Consider the following 15,242-nt stretch of genomic DNA (forward strand, 5'->3'; position numbering starts at 1 on the left):
CTATTCAAAATGATAAAGGATACATCATGGAGGAGATATTCTTTGGGAACAACTCAAAGTGTAAGTGAGATTGAGCTCAAGAGACTATTCCAAGCACCAAAGCATCTTCCAAGGAAGGAAATCCTCAAGAGTTTCAGGGATGCTGAATGAGTGAGAACAGTGCTTTCCAACTTCATTCTTGGGATTCCTGGAGGTTCCCCCAGATCTAGAGGAAGACCAAGCAGGCTAGCACTGACTTCTCTTCTTGGATTTTATCTTTTTTCTTTGTTGGGATTCCATCAGAAAAATTCTACTGCCTCAAATAAATATTAAAACTCACTGTTTTTAAGTGTGAGATATAGATAGTAGTGAAGTGTGGATATATGCCAGAATGAGCCATCTGTTCTTAACTTATCGGGCCCTGGAAAGCCATGGAGACCTCTGAGCAGAGGAATGATTTGGGAAGATGACTCCTACGAGCAAGGAGGATTGAGTAAGGCTGATTTGCTGTTCTGCAGCTTGTCATCCTAACTCATCCATTGAATAGACATTTACTGAGTACCTGGCGTCTCCAGGCCAAGCAGTGTTCTCAGCAATGGGAATAGACTCTTATCTTCATAAAACTTCCATTGTTGGGCAATTCCTATCAGAAAGCCCATTTAAAAATGTGTTTCTGAGTATGTGCTTATGAAAATGCTAGGAAGAAGAGGCTGCCAACTTATCTCAGGGTATTTGATGATCCTGATCATCTGTTTCTTACCCTGTTTTTTTTTTTTTTTTTTATTTAGCTTATTTTCGCATCACACTCCAAAGAAGGCTTGGGTTATTTTGATCAGTAAGAAATCTTACTTGAAATGTTCTTTAAGAAGTCTTCTTAGAATGAGAACAAGTTTAGATTTGGGACCAGGTTGAAAAGTATGAATCAAAAGGGTAGGTAATGCCAGAGAAACTGATACAACAGTGGTATCCAAAGGTGATAATGGACCATTATCCCATGAGAAGGAAATATTTATCCCATTGGGGTAACAGAGAATAACACGAACTTAGGAAGACCTAAACATTTTCTCCAATTCATGTTCCTAGTTCATTTCACAGCTGGGAATTTGGGAAACAGGACTCAGATCCCTGGGAGGAAGAGCTGCCAAAAGGGAGATATGTTGCTGGAAATCTCCGTAAGCACGCTGAGATTTGAAGAAGAGCCCCTGCAATGTAGATATGCATGATGCAAAGTTACTAAGAGGATTGAAAAAATAGCAGTTCCAGGCAAATGCTGAATTTAATACTGGAACAATTTGGAGAGAGTGAGAAATGTATTTGACTGTTCAGGATAGTGCCCTGTCAGATCTGGTAGTATGGTCCTTTGGTAGTATCCTGATCAGCTGGCATTGTTAAACCTTCTGTCATGGCTGGCTCCATGAATGGAGTGGATGTGCACTTTCACATAATAGTGAGTTTCTGTAAAGGAAGAGAAAGTCAGGGGCTCACAGAGTAACAGAGTCAAGGGAAATTTTGCTACATTGAGTTTGGCCATGTTTGTCACAATGGTGTTGTAACTGGCAATATCCACAGATGTAGCAATCACTCTGGGCCAAATTTTCATATACAAAAAAACAAAACCAAACCAAATAAAGCAAAACTGGTTTGTGTCAAGAGTGGTGATAAGGATGTAAAATGTATGAGACAGCAGTTTCCTGTTGAGGATGAGTCTTACATTTGCTCTGGGTATCTGACGTGAAGCAAACAAATCGAACAGACAAAACAAAATAAAAAAGGCACTGTTTGAATAGGATATTGGATGGATGTCTATCAGAGACAATAGAGATAATTCTCCTTTTACACATGGATTAGGGACAGGTGGATTGAGCTACTTGCCACATTTTCTTTTATTAAGTTAACACTTCCATATTTGGGTGGCTAGGAAGATAAGGAGGAAGAAGCCAGGTGAAATGGTGAAATATTGAGCCAGAGTGTTGGTGTGGAACTCACTCCTCAATTTCCTCTCCCTTCTCTTATCTCCCATGAAGGAGGAGAAAATAAAAATTAAAGGTGAAAAAAAGACCACTGTTGGTAACATTTCATGTTTCATAAGCCAAATATCTACTGCCTTCGAAGGGACCATTATGGCACACCACTGCTTTCTATTAATTGTTCAGCAGATGTTCTGCAACCTTCTTTTAAAAATGTTTGAGCCAGAGTATGTTGCTGGGGAGAGAGGTCATGCATAATTTGGTTTGCTTCCAAGGAAAAATAACTGTCTCCTTTCACAAGTTTACTAACCTTCTTTTGGCTTTCAAATTCAGTTCTTTGTTTGCTCTCATGGCAACACAAAGTAAATGTTTGCAGATACCTGGAGGTCATTAGAGATGCGATTTTGCTTATTTCTCCCTACATGCTCTGTCTGAGATATCATTAACTTTTTTTAAAGATTTATTATTTATTTAAAAGGCAGAGTTTCAGAGAGGCAGAGGCAAAGAGAGAAAGAAAGGTCTTCCATCCACTGGTTGACTCCCCAAATGGCCACAATGGCCAGAGCTGGGCCAATCCAAAGCCAGGAGCCAGGAGCTTCTTCCGGGTCTTCCACATGGGTGCAGGAGCCCCAGGACTTAGGCCATCTTCTACTGCTTTCCCAGGCCATAGCAGAGAGCTGTACTGGAAGTGGAACAGCTGCGACTCGAACCCATGCCCATATGCGCTGCCAGCACTGCATGCAGCCTCTTTACCCACAGTGCTGGCCTCTGTCATCGTTAACTTTGATATCTAAGCTGACCTCAGCTTTGAATACAGTCCTCATTTTGTTTTTAGTCATGGCTGGGTGGAGAGTTGGACAGTTGCTCTTGACTCTCCCATCCACTCTCAACAACTATACTTATGAAATTCTCTGCAGAAAGGAGATATTTAAAATTATGTAATAGTATAGAGATAATGAAAAAACATGTTATCAAAAAAAGTTGAGATAAGATCATGGCCTGCATATCTTCTTTTGATGGTTACTTGTCTCTACCCTTACCAAGCAACGGCTATGATGTTGCAGAATCATGCAGAATTAGAAAGGGAGTAGCCATCCCTCAGGCTTGGTGTTGTACCAGAAGCATTGGTGTTTTGACTAAAATGTACCTTTGCTTATGCTATTCCTTACTGAACTAGTTCTTCTCTTTTCTTCACCCATCTATATCCCCTAAATCTGTTTTGAATTTTAAGGCTTGCCAACATTTAGCTGACATCTTCCCAGAGATCTTTGCCAGGGTAATATCTTTCCCTAGTTTAAACTAACATTTAAATCTGTTGGATGATGATGACCATGACCATCATATCATCTTCATCACTCATCTTTAACTTCTTGTGGATACAAGTCATCATATCTTTATGTTGTAGCCATCACTGTACCCAGCACAGAGCTTGTACATATCTGCTGCTCAAAAATTGTTGCTTTTATAAATAATTAGACACATAAATAATTTATAACCTGCAGATATATATTCACAATCTCATTCACCCAGTTAACCTTCAGATCCAGTTTATCCACTTGTCAACCTATCTGTTTGACATGCCAACTCTCACTAAAAAACTGGTGAGTGCAGCTTTGCATTCATTAATCCAATAATATTCAACCAAAACTCATGTTTTTTTTTTGTTATGGCAGGTATCCCTTTAATATGTCTAATAATTGTTGATATATTCATGGTGGAGCATGTGTAGGAAGAAAGAAAATCAGACCTGTGTCCCAGAAAAAGAGATCAGAGAGACAAATAAAGGGTGAAGAGCAAGAAACTGTTATGGAAAGAAACCAAATCAAGTATAATATATCAGCCCTGATATTACTGCTCTGGTCCCTGAAGGAATGTTTTCAACACCACAGCCACTGTCGTTATTGCACAATTTCAAAGCCCAGACCCACACACCCGTAAGGGCAGTGAGCCAATCATTGATACCAGTGTGCTTGAAAACTGGGACTTATTTTTTGCGAAGTACAGAGCAAGGAATATAGCCATCTGTCACTAATTTCAGATTCCCCGAGATTGAGAGGAAGGAATTTTACAGATTGAAACTGGGTTTAGAGGTGAGGTTTGGTTCATGTGCAGCTCTCTGGTGTTTCCATAGTGCTTGTGCTATTCCTTTGATTAGTCAGTGATAGGGCAGCCCTAATTGCCAGTCCAAATCTTTCAAACTATCTCCAACTCTAGATGTTTGATTCAGTGAGATTCCATGGTCAAGAGTAAATTCAGTCCTAATTTGTGATGGAGGCTTGGGAGTGGAAAGTGATTTAAATAGTTGTTGATTCTTCTGTGGCATAATAGGTAAGGGTGTCTGTGAGAAAAAGGGAAGAGAGATCAATCAGGGGGCAACATTGCATTGAATTTGGGAATACAAAAGCCTAAGAACCCTAAGTGAATACAAATGAAAACAACTATCCTTCTGGGACTATTTGCATTTCACAAGAGTTTGTTTACTGGTATATGAACAGAAATTTGGGTGGTGGGACTTGGTACACAGAGTAACTAGGAGGGCTAGAGCTGAGTGGTTCTGTGAAACCATTTAGGATAAATGAAACCTTGTTTTCATGGTTGTGGAAACTTTCCAACACAGAGGAGATACACCTGCTGTAAACCAATTGCTCTGAATCCTGACTCTACCTTGTAGATGATCTAGGAAGCTTCAGGAAAAGCAGAGATTTTCAATGCTTCACGGCTTGTACAGAGGAATCCCTCCATTCCTGATGATAGCCATGATCCTGCTTTCTTAGCAAGTTCTCTAAATGTTGCCTGTGCGGGCAGCCCCTCTGCCAATCTCAACCACCACTGTGGAAGAGCATTCCACAGACAGAAGTTCATCTGCATAAAAAGGAAAGGTGAAGGACTCTCTCCAGCAGTGAATCTGATTTACAACTTAGAGCATCCCCTAAAACAGAGACATGAATTAAGTAAGAGAGGAATGTGATATTAAGCATAAGAGGAAATTATTAATAAGCATTAAAACCTAATTTCTTGGCATATTTGGAGCCAACCTAATTGCAGAATGGGTAGATGACAGGTGAAGTAAGGGAAGAAAAATGAAATATGCCTTTGAATTTGGGATAGCCTGCATCCATAATGTAGATAAACAGCAAAGGCCAGCCAAGAGCAGTGGCCATGAAGCAGTTGAGAAATTATTAAAATGTGAACTAGAATCTTAGTGCCAGATGTAATTGAATAGCTGTGAGTTTTATGAGAGTTAAACAAATGATGTTGTCTTGATGCTATTCATGTGCAAGTATGGAAGAAAATGATACATCTGCATCTCATAAATTTCTGTACATATTTCAAAATTAGCATTCTATTCTACCCTTAGCTGTCTAGTTGGATCATTGTTCTTCTGGATTTTTGACACACATGATAAAAAAAAAGGTGGAAAGGCAATATTTCTCAAGGGAAGAGACTCATCTCTCAAGTTAAATGAAAACATGAAAAAAAAAATACTTAGTAACACAGTTCCTACACCCTCCTGTCCATCAGCTGCCTTGTCTAAGCAGCTACATTTAGGAAATTGTTGCTTTGTCAAGTATGAGATTTTCTTTTTAATAAAACTGTTATCTTGCCTCCATGGCTGTGGCTGACTGGTTTAATTTGTTTTTCAGGTGTAATAAAAAGACATTACCACAGAGATATTAGGGAATTAATATTTTCAGGCTTCAGTTGCCACCACTGAGTATGTTATGAATAAATGTGGGAGTTTCAACACGGGTCATGATGTGTCATGAATTCTACCATATAGTTTCACACTGAGGAACACATTTCCTACTAGGAAAAAGAATTAGCATTAGTCAAGAATGCTGGAAACTGACATAACCTAAACCATCACATTTACAAGATGATGCAAATGCCAAATAGCAGTTAAGGGGTTCTGAACTGTAAATTGAAATAAATTGTTACAATGACATTTTCCATTTAGGAATGAAATGAGTACTAGTGAAATTCTCCCAGAGCAAATAAACTCATCTGTCTCTGTAGTCTGGTTATCTTACCATCTACAAAGTTATCATTTATGAGTCTTTTGTGAGTAAAGTTAAGTTGGTAGTGTGTTTCCTCTGTCTCCCCATAAGTAATGACTTTTTTTTCTCTTGTAGTAATTAAGCTGTTTCACAGTTACATGGACCCAGTGACTTTTGAGAGTTATTAAATCATTGTGATAGACTGATATGTGATAACAGGTAGCAAGAGATATAAATATACCCTTCCCCTCAATGTGAGTATATGATTGTGATGCTTTCTTAAGTCTGTCAGCAGCCATCAGTGAGGTTGTTTTTTCATTTCCAATAGGTTGATTCTTCATTATTTTTCTTTCAGAATACCTGAGTGCATAAAATTGGTTGAAATGACCCTAGGATAATTGGCCTGAGTTGGCTAAGCCTGAGATTGTCCCTGGAAACTCTTGGTCATGGGAGAACAATCAGATGAGTGGTTCAGAAGCAGGGTGCAGACGTCCATCAGGCTGGAAGTAAGTGCAGTTAGGACACAGGAAGGCAGTTTCCCCAAGGGAAGACAAGGCAGGTGCTCAAGACAAAGGGAAAACAGAGCACATATGAAATCCTTAAAATCTACCAGAACCTAGGATGAGCTACCTTTCAAACAGCAAGTTTCTTATACCTAGAGTGATGAGGACTGTTCTGGGTAATATCTGCTGTCTCAGTGTAAACCTTAATTGCACCCCCTGTCATTCTTAAAGTGTCATTTTTAGAAGAGAATCCGGCCAGCAAGACCATGGGAACAGAAGTCGATTACAAGAGTAGAATAACATACAGCCCAGGGGTGACAGTTGCTAATTGGATATTTAGCCAATTCAAAGAGAGAGGATTGACACAGTCAGCAAGAAACTGCTGTGGAAAAACCATGCAGAGTATCGGTGCCTTGAGAGTAAGCATTTATTATTGCTTGTGAGTTTGAATCACCTTCCGTGCGGTGCTCTAGAACTGTTAAGCCTAATAATCCCCTGTAGACTCTGTTACGTATTTGGATTTCTAGGACCCAGGCTCAGAGACTAATATACCTCTCCTGAAGTGAAGCCTAGAAGACTACTTTCTCACAGTACTCCAGAAGTTCTTATTTAGAGAATCTATAAATTACGTTTTGAAAAACACAAGACCATGGTTCTCATTACTTGGCCAAGTGACATCAGTTTCCTATTTATGGATACTGAAGATTCATGTTCAGTATATGTCCAATAACAAGATTTCACTGTTTGAGCCGGCGCCGTGGCTCAATAGGCTAATCCTCCACCTTGCGGCGCCGGCACACCGGGTTCTAGTCCCGGTTGGGGCGCCGGATTCTGTCCCGGTTGCCCCTCTTCCAGGCCAGCTCTCTGCTATGGCCAGGGAGTGCAGTGGAGGATGGCCCAGGTGCTTGGGCCCTGCACCCCATGGGAGACCAGGAAAAGCACCTGGCTCCTGGCTCCTGCCAGGATCAGCGCGGTGCGCCGGCTGCAGCGGCGGCCATTGGAGGGTGAACCAACGGCAAAAAGGAAGACCTTTCTCTCTCTGTCTCTCTCTCTCACTGTCCACTCTGCCTGTCAAAAAAAAAAAAAAAAAAAAAAAAAAAGATTTCACTGTTCATTAAGGCTGCTAAAAGATAAGCTGAGACACATTAAAATAGTAAAGAGTTTATATGGCAATGAATGATTCATTATCCAGAACTCCCCAAAAGGATGCAGGGGTAAAGCTTTTACCTGGTAGATGAGAAACAAAGGAAAGAAGATACTTGATTTGATAAAGTGAGTCAGTAGTTGTATTTGGATCATTCTTGTGGAAAGTCCCTAGTTATGGATTAGTTGGCAGTTTCTGATCAGTTAGGCTTAACTTTTCTTTTCACAGAATATAATCATTACACTGAGTTGGGTTTTACTTTGCTTGCAAAGGAACCGAGAGCTCGACATGCCTCAATCTACTTACTTTAACAGAGTCTTCCCTTTTAATTTCATTGGCTTTATCTCGATAAGGTATGTCAGTCCTTGAGACTCCAATGGTTGGATTTGTTTTTTTTTTATTTTTAATTTTAATTTTTTAAGCTGAACAAATTCCATGTATTTCATATATACAGATTTAGGAACATAGTAATACTTCCTACTCTACCCTCCTACCCACCAACACACCTACCCTCTCTCCTCTTTCCTTTCCTCTTTTCTTTCCTTTCTGTCCTTTAATTTTTAAAATGATCTACTCTCAGTCTATTTTATACTCATAGGATTAACCCTACACTAAGTAAAGAATTTAACAAATAGTAATCAGAAAAAAAAAAATTGTTCTTCAACAGTAGAGACAAAGCTGTAAACAATCAGCAAATCTCAAAATGTCAGATTCACTCTCATACATTACATTTTTTGGTACTCTAATAGTTACCACAGATCAGGGAAAACATGTGGTATTAGTCTTTTAGGGACTGGCTTATTGCACTAAGTGAAATGGTTTCCAGTTGCATTCATTTTGTTGCAAAAGACAGGAAGAAAGGTCCACTGTTAGCCAAGTGAAGGCGCTCCATTCTACACTGTAGACTGTTATATTTATGCTATTTCCACATCACCTTCATTCCCGAAAAAAGATTTCAGCTCACGTAAGTTTCATGACATTCAAGGTGTGTGTGTATATATATATGTATATACATGTGTATATATGTGTGTGTGTGTGTGTGTCTCCGGTCTGTTTCGGAGCAGGAGGAGAAAAAAGAATCAATGTGTGGTGGGTGACCTCGCTTGTGCCACTCCCTCACAACACTGACTTGGTTTAGAAATGAGTAAGAGCTCAGTTTCAGGTTCATGATAGGTGCAGGAGTTCTCCATAAAATATCTTTGATAGAATTAGGCTGACCATGAGACATCCATAAGGGTGGTCCTTTTTTTTTAAAAAAAAAAAAAAAGATTTATTTATTTATTTGAAAGGCAAAATTACAGAGAATCAGAGGCAGAGAGAGAAAGAGAGAGAGAGAGAGGTCTTTCATCCACTGGTTCATTCCCCAGATGGCCCCAACAGCCAGAGATGTGCCAATCTGAAGCCAGGAGCCTGGAGCTTCTTCTGGGTCTCCCACGCGGGTGCAGGGGCCCAAGGACTTGGGCCATTTTCTACTGCTTTCCCAGCCCATAGCAGAGAGATGGATTGAAGTAGAGCAGCCGGGACTCAAACCGGCACCCATAAGGGATGTCAGCACTGCAGGCAGCGGGCTTTACCCGCTGTGCCACAGCACTGGCCCCATGAGAGTGTTCTACGTGGCTTCAGTGAGTGGTGCAACCTTTGTTGATGTCGAATTTAAAACTTGGAAATAAACCGAGCAAAAGGGTGCAGAACTGCAGCAAGGGGGATGGTGGTGCTCAAAGAAAGCTCTTTCCTGGAGAGAGCTGTTTAGTACCTAGGTCTGCAAAGGGTCTGTCATCAGATGAACTGGTGAAGCACTGTGATCAGCTGAAATGAATTTCTGTTCTGCATAGCTGATGTTAACTCTACTGATGTTTGCCATCGGTCTCCTGATGGAGAATGCTGTGTGTGCCACTTCCCAAAATTATTTGACCATGGGAACCCTTTCATTATCTTTCAGGATTTTTTTTTTTTTACTACAGAATACACTTCTAAAAATATTATAGTAATAACATGACAATGATAAAAATATTGGGCATGGATTATGTGCAAGCTACTATGAGAGTCCTTTATAAATTCCATTTCCTTTTATTCTCACAACTTTGAAAACCAACTGCTAGTTTGATCTCCATTTTACATATGAGGAAATTAAAGTTTCAGCTTAAATCACTCAGCAAATAAGTGGCAGAACCAGGAACTCATCACTGGAGGGTTCCCATATCAGTTAGGGAGTTTTGAGTTTGCTGTCATACACCTAACTGGCTGTTTATTTAGCACTTACTACATGTTAATCACTTTTCACAAGAAGAATGTTGTTATCGCTGTATGCATTTTTAAGTTATCATCAGCCAGGCTCTCATGAATAGAATTGTCCTATGCATTTCCAAGTCCCTCACAGGATTTTAGAAATGATGTGTGCCAGCATCCAGACTTAGAAATGTTGAGTCACTCAGAATACTGCTTGTATCCATTTTACACTCTGTGCATGAATAATTGCAAAATACTACTCAGCACTTCCCCCACGCATCTACCTTGTCGAGGTTGCAATTGGAGAGGGATTAATTTATGCTAATTCCACACAACAAGCTAAAACCCATTTATCACAAGTTTCCATTCCTCAGCAAAATGCACAGAAATGCACCTAAGTTTTGAGCAAACTAAGATATGCAGCTGCTGTTGTGCGGAGCAATAATAGACCTGTTTATATTCAGACACACATCAGCAAGCAGGATCCACCCAAGAACGAGGAGGGCAATGGCACTCAATCTCTCCAGCTGCTGAATGCTGCTGCCTGTTTGCCTGCCTCTGAGATCTCCCTAAGCGGTGTAGACCGTGGAGGAGAGAATGGGTAACACACCTTTTAGAACCTGGTCGACAGAAGCTCAATTTCCCAAAAGAATCTGGTGATTACATAACAGTGTTAATGGTATTTGTTTAAGAAAGGCTTGTCAATTATTTATAAAGTGAAGGTTTCACATTGGGATGGGGATAAGAATGCAATAAGGAAGATAAGAGAAGGGAAATTGTGTGTGTGTGAGTGTGCGTCTGCATTTGTCGTCTGTGTTACGGAGAACCTGGCCAGAGTAATCTCTTCTCTTCATTTTTCATTTATTTCATTTATTTCATGCGAGCTTGGTTTTCTTCTTGGTTGTCCTGTAGCACTGATGCTGTGGGTATGAATGATCGTTCAGGTTGTAGTGAGAAGTTCCTCCCTTAAACCATCTTGACGGTCTCTGGTCCCTCTCTTGGCCTCCATTTCTTCTCTTTCAAATTAAAGATTTGTGTTAGAAGATTCTATTTAAAATCTCTTCCTGTTACATTATGTATTTAGTTTCATGATGGTATTGATGGAGAGGGAGAAGGAGAAGAAAGGAGGGGGAGGTTATTCTTTATAGTTATAGTTAAGAAAAATATATAATGTCATAGTTTGCTTCAAAATATTCCAGTGATTGGGGTTATAGAGAATTGATGGGGGTAGAGATAAAGCAAGATTCACTGTGGCTTGATGATTGTTGAAGCTGGGTGTTGGGTACCTAAGACTTCATTTCTCTCTCCCCCTTTCTCCCTCTCTTTTCTCTCCCCACATACATACATACATGCACACACACACACACAGGAGGGTACTTCCAAAAATTCATGGAGAATGGAATTAAATTTATTTGGGTCCAAAAGACAATTTGAAATCATCCGTACAAGTGTTCTTTGAAAAGCTCATGAAAAATGCTTATTATGAAAAACCTATGAATGGATTTCAAATTTTTCCCAGGAATATTTTTCTTTAAATTCAGTTTCCACAGACTTTCTGAAGCATTTTCACAGGTACATATTCATTTGGTTAACTTTAAGAGTGTATGACTTATGATCTTTTGAAACTTTAAAAAACAGTTTAGAGGCCTGCTCTGTAGTGGATAAAGCTGCTGCCTGCAGTGCTGGCATTCCATATGGGTGCCAATTTGAGTCCCAGCTGCCCCACTTCCAATCTAACTCCCTGCTAATGTGCCTGTGAGGACAGTGGAAGAGGACCCAAGTGCTTGAGCCCCTGTATCCAAGTGGAAGACCTGGAGGAAGCTCCTGGCTCCTGGCTTCAAATCAGCCCAGCACCAGTCATAGCAGCCATTTGGAGAGTGAACCAGTGGATGGAAGATCTCTCTCTCTCTCTCTCTCCCCCTCCCTCCCCCTCTCTCTCCCCCCTTCTCTGTGTGTGTGTGTGTAACTTTGCTTTTCAAATAAATTAATGAATCTTTTAAAAAATAGTTTAGGCCTGCGCCACGGCTCAATAGGCTAATCCTCCGCCTGCGGCGCCGGCACACCAGGTTCTAGTCCCGGTCGGGGCACCGGAATCTGTCCCAGTTGCTCCTCTTCCAGTCCAGCCCTCTGCTGTGGCGGGGGAATGCAGTGGAGGATGGCCCAGGTCCTTGGGCCCTGCACCCACATGGGAGACCAGTGCACCAGCCGCAGCAGCCATTGGGGGGTGAACCAATGGAAAAGGAAGACCTTTCTCTCTGTCTCTCTCTCTCACTGTCCACTCTGCCTGTCAAAAAAAATAGTTTAGCTTTTGCCACTTTTTTTTTTGACAGGCAGAGTGAGACAGTGAGAGAAAGAGAGAGACAGAGAGAAAGGTCTTTTTTCCATTGGTTCACTCCCCAAGTGGCCGCTGCGGCCGGTGCGCTGCACTGAAACGAAGCCAGGAGGCAGGTGCTTCCTTCTGGTCTCCAGTGCAGGTGCAGGGCCCAAGGACCTGGGCCATCCTCCACTGTTCCTTCTTCTGCTATCAGCTGAGCCCTGGTCCCCATCTTGAGAAATACCTTTATCAGTTCTGACATCTCCTCCTGCAGTGAGCCAGGGTTGTGTGTAAGTGTGTGTGCATGTGCTCGCGATGAGTTGGATGCAAACTTAGTTCTTTCATTCACCAGCTCTAAGTCCTTTGGAATGACATTTACCAAGAAGGACTTCACTGCTCTTATCTGTTTAATTTAGGATCATAGTCCATGCCTCCATTTGTGAAATCATTTGCAATAATAATTGTGTCGAATGCTCATATTTGTTCTGTTCCCCTGATGATATCGGTTGTGTTGTGAGCTCTGAAGAATTTGTGGACTTTTCTGATGATGGTACTGAGAGTTTTGTTTTCTGATTTTGAACAGAAAGTGAATATTCCTCAGGTGTTTCACTGCAGAGCACTAATTTACAGCACAGAGAGACTAGCAGGGTCTTCCTCACTAAGGGAATAGTGCCCCCTAAAAGCCAATTCCACGAAAATGCCTAAGCCTAAGAAGAGGTCTTGGCTTTCATATTTCTCCTGAACTATGACATTATGTAGAATATACTTTCTGGTAGAGATTACTAAGTGGCTGGAATGCAATCTCTCAGTAACCCAGCAGAGCAGAAGTCACTCAGAGTCTTGTGTGACACCATCAGTATTAGTCACTTGTTGCCGAACATTTTTACCTAGGTGACTAGAACCTTGCCCTCTCTTCTCTCAGCAGAGAAAACGGTGCTTAAAGGTCACCTGAATTTCGGGTTTCAGGCTTTGCTTACATTGATGGAAGGAAAAGGTCAGCATCCAAGCTTGCACAGGTCCTTGTGGCTTGTCTTTTAGGCTTGATCTATGCTGTATTTGCAATTATCTATTTCTGAGAGGGAGAAATTAATTGTAAAGACACTCATTAGTTATAAAGACACTCATTACAAGTGCAACAGTTTTGACCCTGAGAGAGATGAGGAATATTTGGAGGTAGAGAGAGATGATTTCCAGAACCACCCTCTAAGGGAATTTATGAATGCAGACGCTTCTGCTTTTTGTCAGAAAGGAGACCGCACTACATTTAAGAAGCTGGAGTTTCTTGGTATGGCTGTCAGAGTCTTGGGATGTCATAGAAGAACCAGTTTGTCCTTCCCTCTCTCAGCAGCAGAGCAGTTGCCCTGGTAAACTATTTTTTTTTTTTTTGACAGGCAGAGTGGACAGTGAGAGAGAGAGACAGAGAGAAAGGTCTTCCTTTGCCGTTGGTTCACCCTCCAATGGCCACCGCGGCCAGCGCGCTGCGGCCGGTGCATCGCACTGATCTGAAGGCAGGAGCCAGGTGCTTATCCTGGTCTCCCGTGGGGTGCAGGGCCCAAGTACTTGGGCCATCCTCCACTGCACTCCCTGGCCACAGCAGAGAGCTGGCCTGGAAGAGGGGCAACCGGGACAGAATCCGGTGCCCTGACCGGGACCAGAACCCCGTGTGCCAGTGCAGCAAGGCGGAGGATTAGCCTACTGAGCCACGGCACCGGCCCCTGGTAAACTATTTACCTGGCCATCAGTTTCTGTGTACAAAAATACAGCAATGGTCCATCACTTGCTTTCACAAGATGGAGAGGTTGGATAAGCCAGTTTTTACTGACTGCCTGCTTAACTTAGGGGGGGAGGGGTAGAATGTATGCAGTGTAGGAAAATTTAATAATCATTTGTATTACATTATTCTAAATATAGACAGTGTCTGGATGATGGTTCAGTTTAAGATTTTTTGACTTTATAATGATGCAAAAGCATACCAAAACAACCTTCCTTTGTTTTTCCCTTTTCATATGGTAGACAACAAATTACTTGAGATATTTAGCACTTTATTATAAAATAGATTTTATGTGAGATAATTTTACAAAATTGAAGGCTAAAACAAGTGTTCTTAGCACATTTAAGGTAGGCTAATGTTTGGAAAGTTAGGTGGAGTAAATGCATTTTCAACATAGGATATTTTCCACTTAGGATAGGTTTATCAGGATGTGACCTCGTCATAAGGTTAGGCACATATGTATTGATTAATCATGAAAGGAAAAGCAATAGAAATAAAAGCTAATCTTTATAAAGGGTTTGATAATTGATCATGAACTCAGTTATTCCCTCTAACAACCAGATGAGGTATCTATTGTTATTCTCATTTTATCACAAAAAAACACATGAAGCTGAAGAAACTTGCCCCAGATCACACAGCCATCTGTTCTGGGAGAACAGAGCTTGAAACCAGGCAGTCTGACTCCAGGGTCGATGCCCTGTGCTTTTCATTGCTGCACTGCAGAGCCTGAACAGGCCGTCAGGGCATTCTGGATGCTGGGACAAACGCATGTGTCGGCTGTGTGGTGTGCCTCTAGTCTGTGCATCCCAGATGGTTTCTCGGGACTCTCCATGCCTGTGTGTGAATCGTGTGAGCCTCTCAGACACCTGCCCAAGTCTCCGCTCATGACTATGTCTTGTTTCTTCCCCAGCCCCACTGGTGGACCTCACTCCAGCCCACAGTGGATCTGCCATGCTGATGCTGCTCTCAGTGGTGTTTGTGGGGCTGGCCGTGTTTGTCATCTACAAGTTTAAAAGGTGCGTGTCCCTCCATCTGCATCCATCCACCTGTTCCCTTTTCCTGACAGGTTCAGAAGCATACGTTGCCGCGATGTACATCTCCCACGCACAGCAGTGATGGTTTCTGTTAATGTTTTAGGAAGATCCCGGGGATTAATGTATATGCCCAGATGCAGAATGAGAAAGAACAAGAGATGATCAGTCCAGTCAGTCACACTGAAAGCAGGCCCAATATCCCTCCGACTGAACTAAGGAGGCCTGGCCAGCTTATAGATGAGAAGGTGGAATCACAGCTCATAGGTAAATGATTCCCAGTAGCCTCTGCTGTTGAGCCTTCGTAGC

At 41.6% G+C, this 15,242-nt stretch overlaps 1 protein-coding gene across 7 annotated transcripts in view; it reads left to right on the forward strand.

The window, feature by feature from the left end:
• SORCS1 (sortilin related VPS10 domain containing receptor 1) overlaps positions 1 to 15,242 on the forward strand; it is a 589,194-nt gene that overhangs the window by 568,981 nt on the left and 4,971 nt on the right. For 5 of the 7 annotated variants that reach the window (XM_051824151.3, XM_051824146.3, XM_051824148.3 and 2 more), the window contains 2 exons: positions 14,813 to 14,918; positions 15,040 to 15,200. In XM_051824151.3, the coding sequence (XP_051680111.1) occupies positions 14,813 to 14,918; positions 15,040 to 15,200 (267 nt within the window). The remainder of the gene's footprint in view (positions 1 to 14,812; positions 14,919 to 15,039; positions 15,201 to 15,242) is intronic. The other 2 variants (XM_051824152.3, XM_051824153.3) reach the window with 1 other exon arrangement.

This window comes from Oryctolagus cuniculus, chromosome 15 (genome assembly GCF_051225735.1).
Source record: "Oryctolagus cuniculus isolate XC-2025 breed Fujian yellow rabbit chromosome 15, ASM5122573v1, whole genome shotgun sequence".
NCBI classification, from domain to species: Eukaryota; Metazoa; Chordata; class Mammalia; order Lagomorpha; family Leporidae; genus Oryctolagus; species Oryctolagus cuniculus.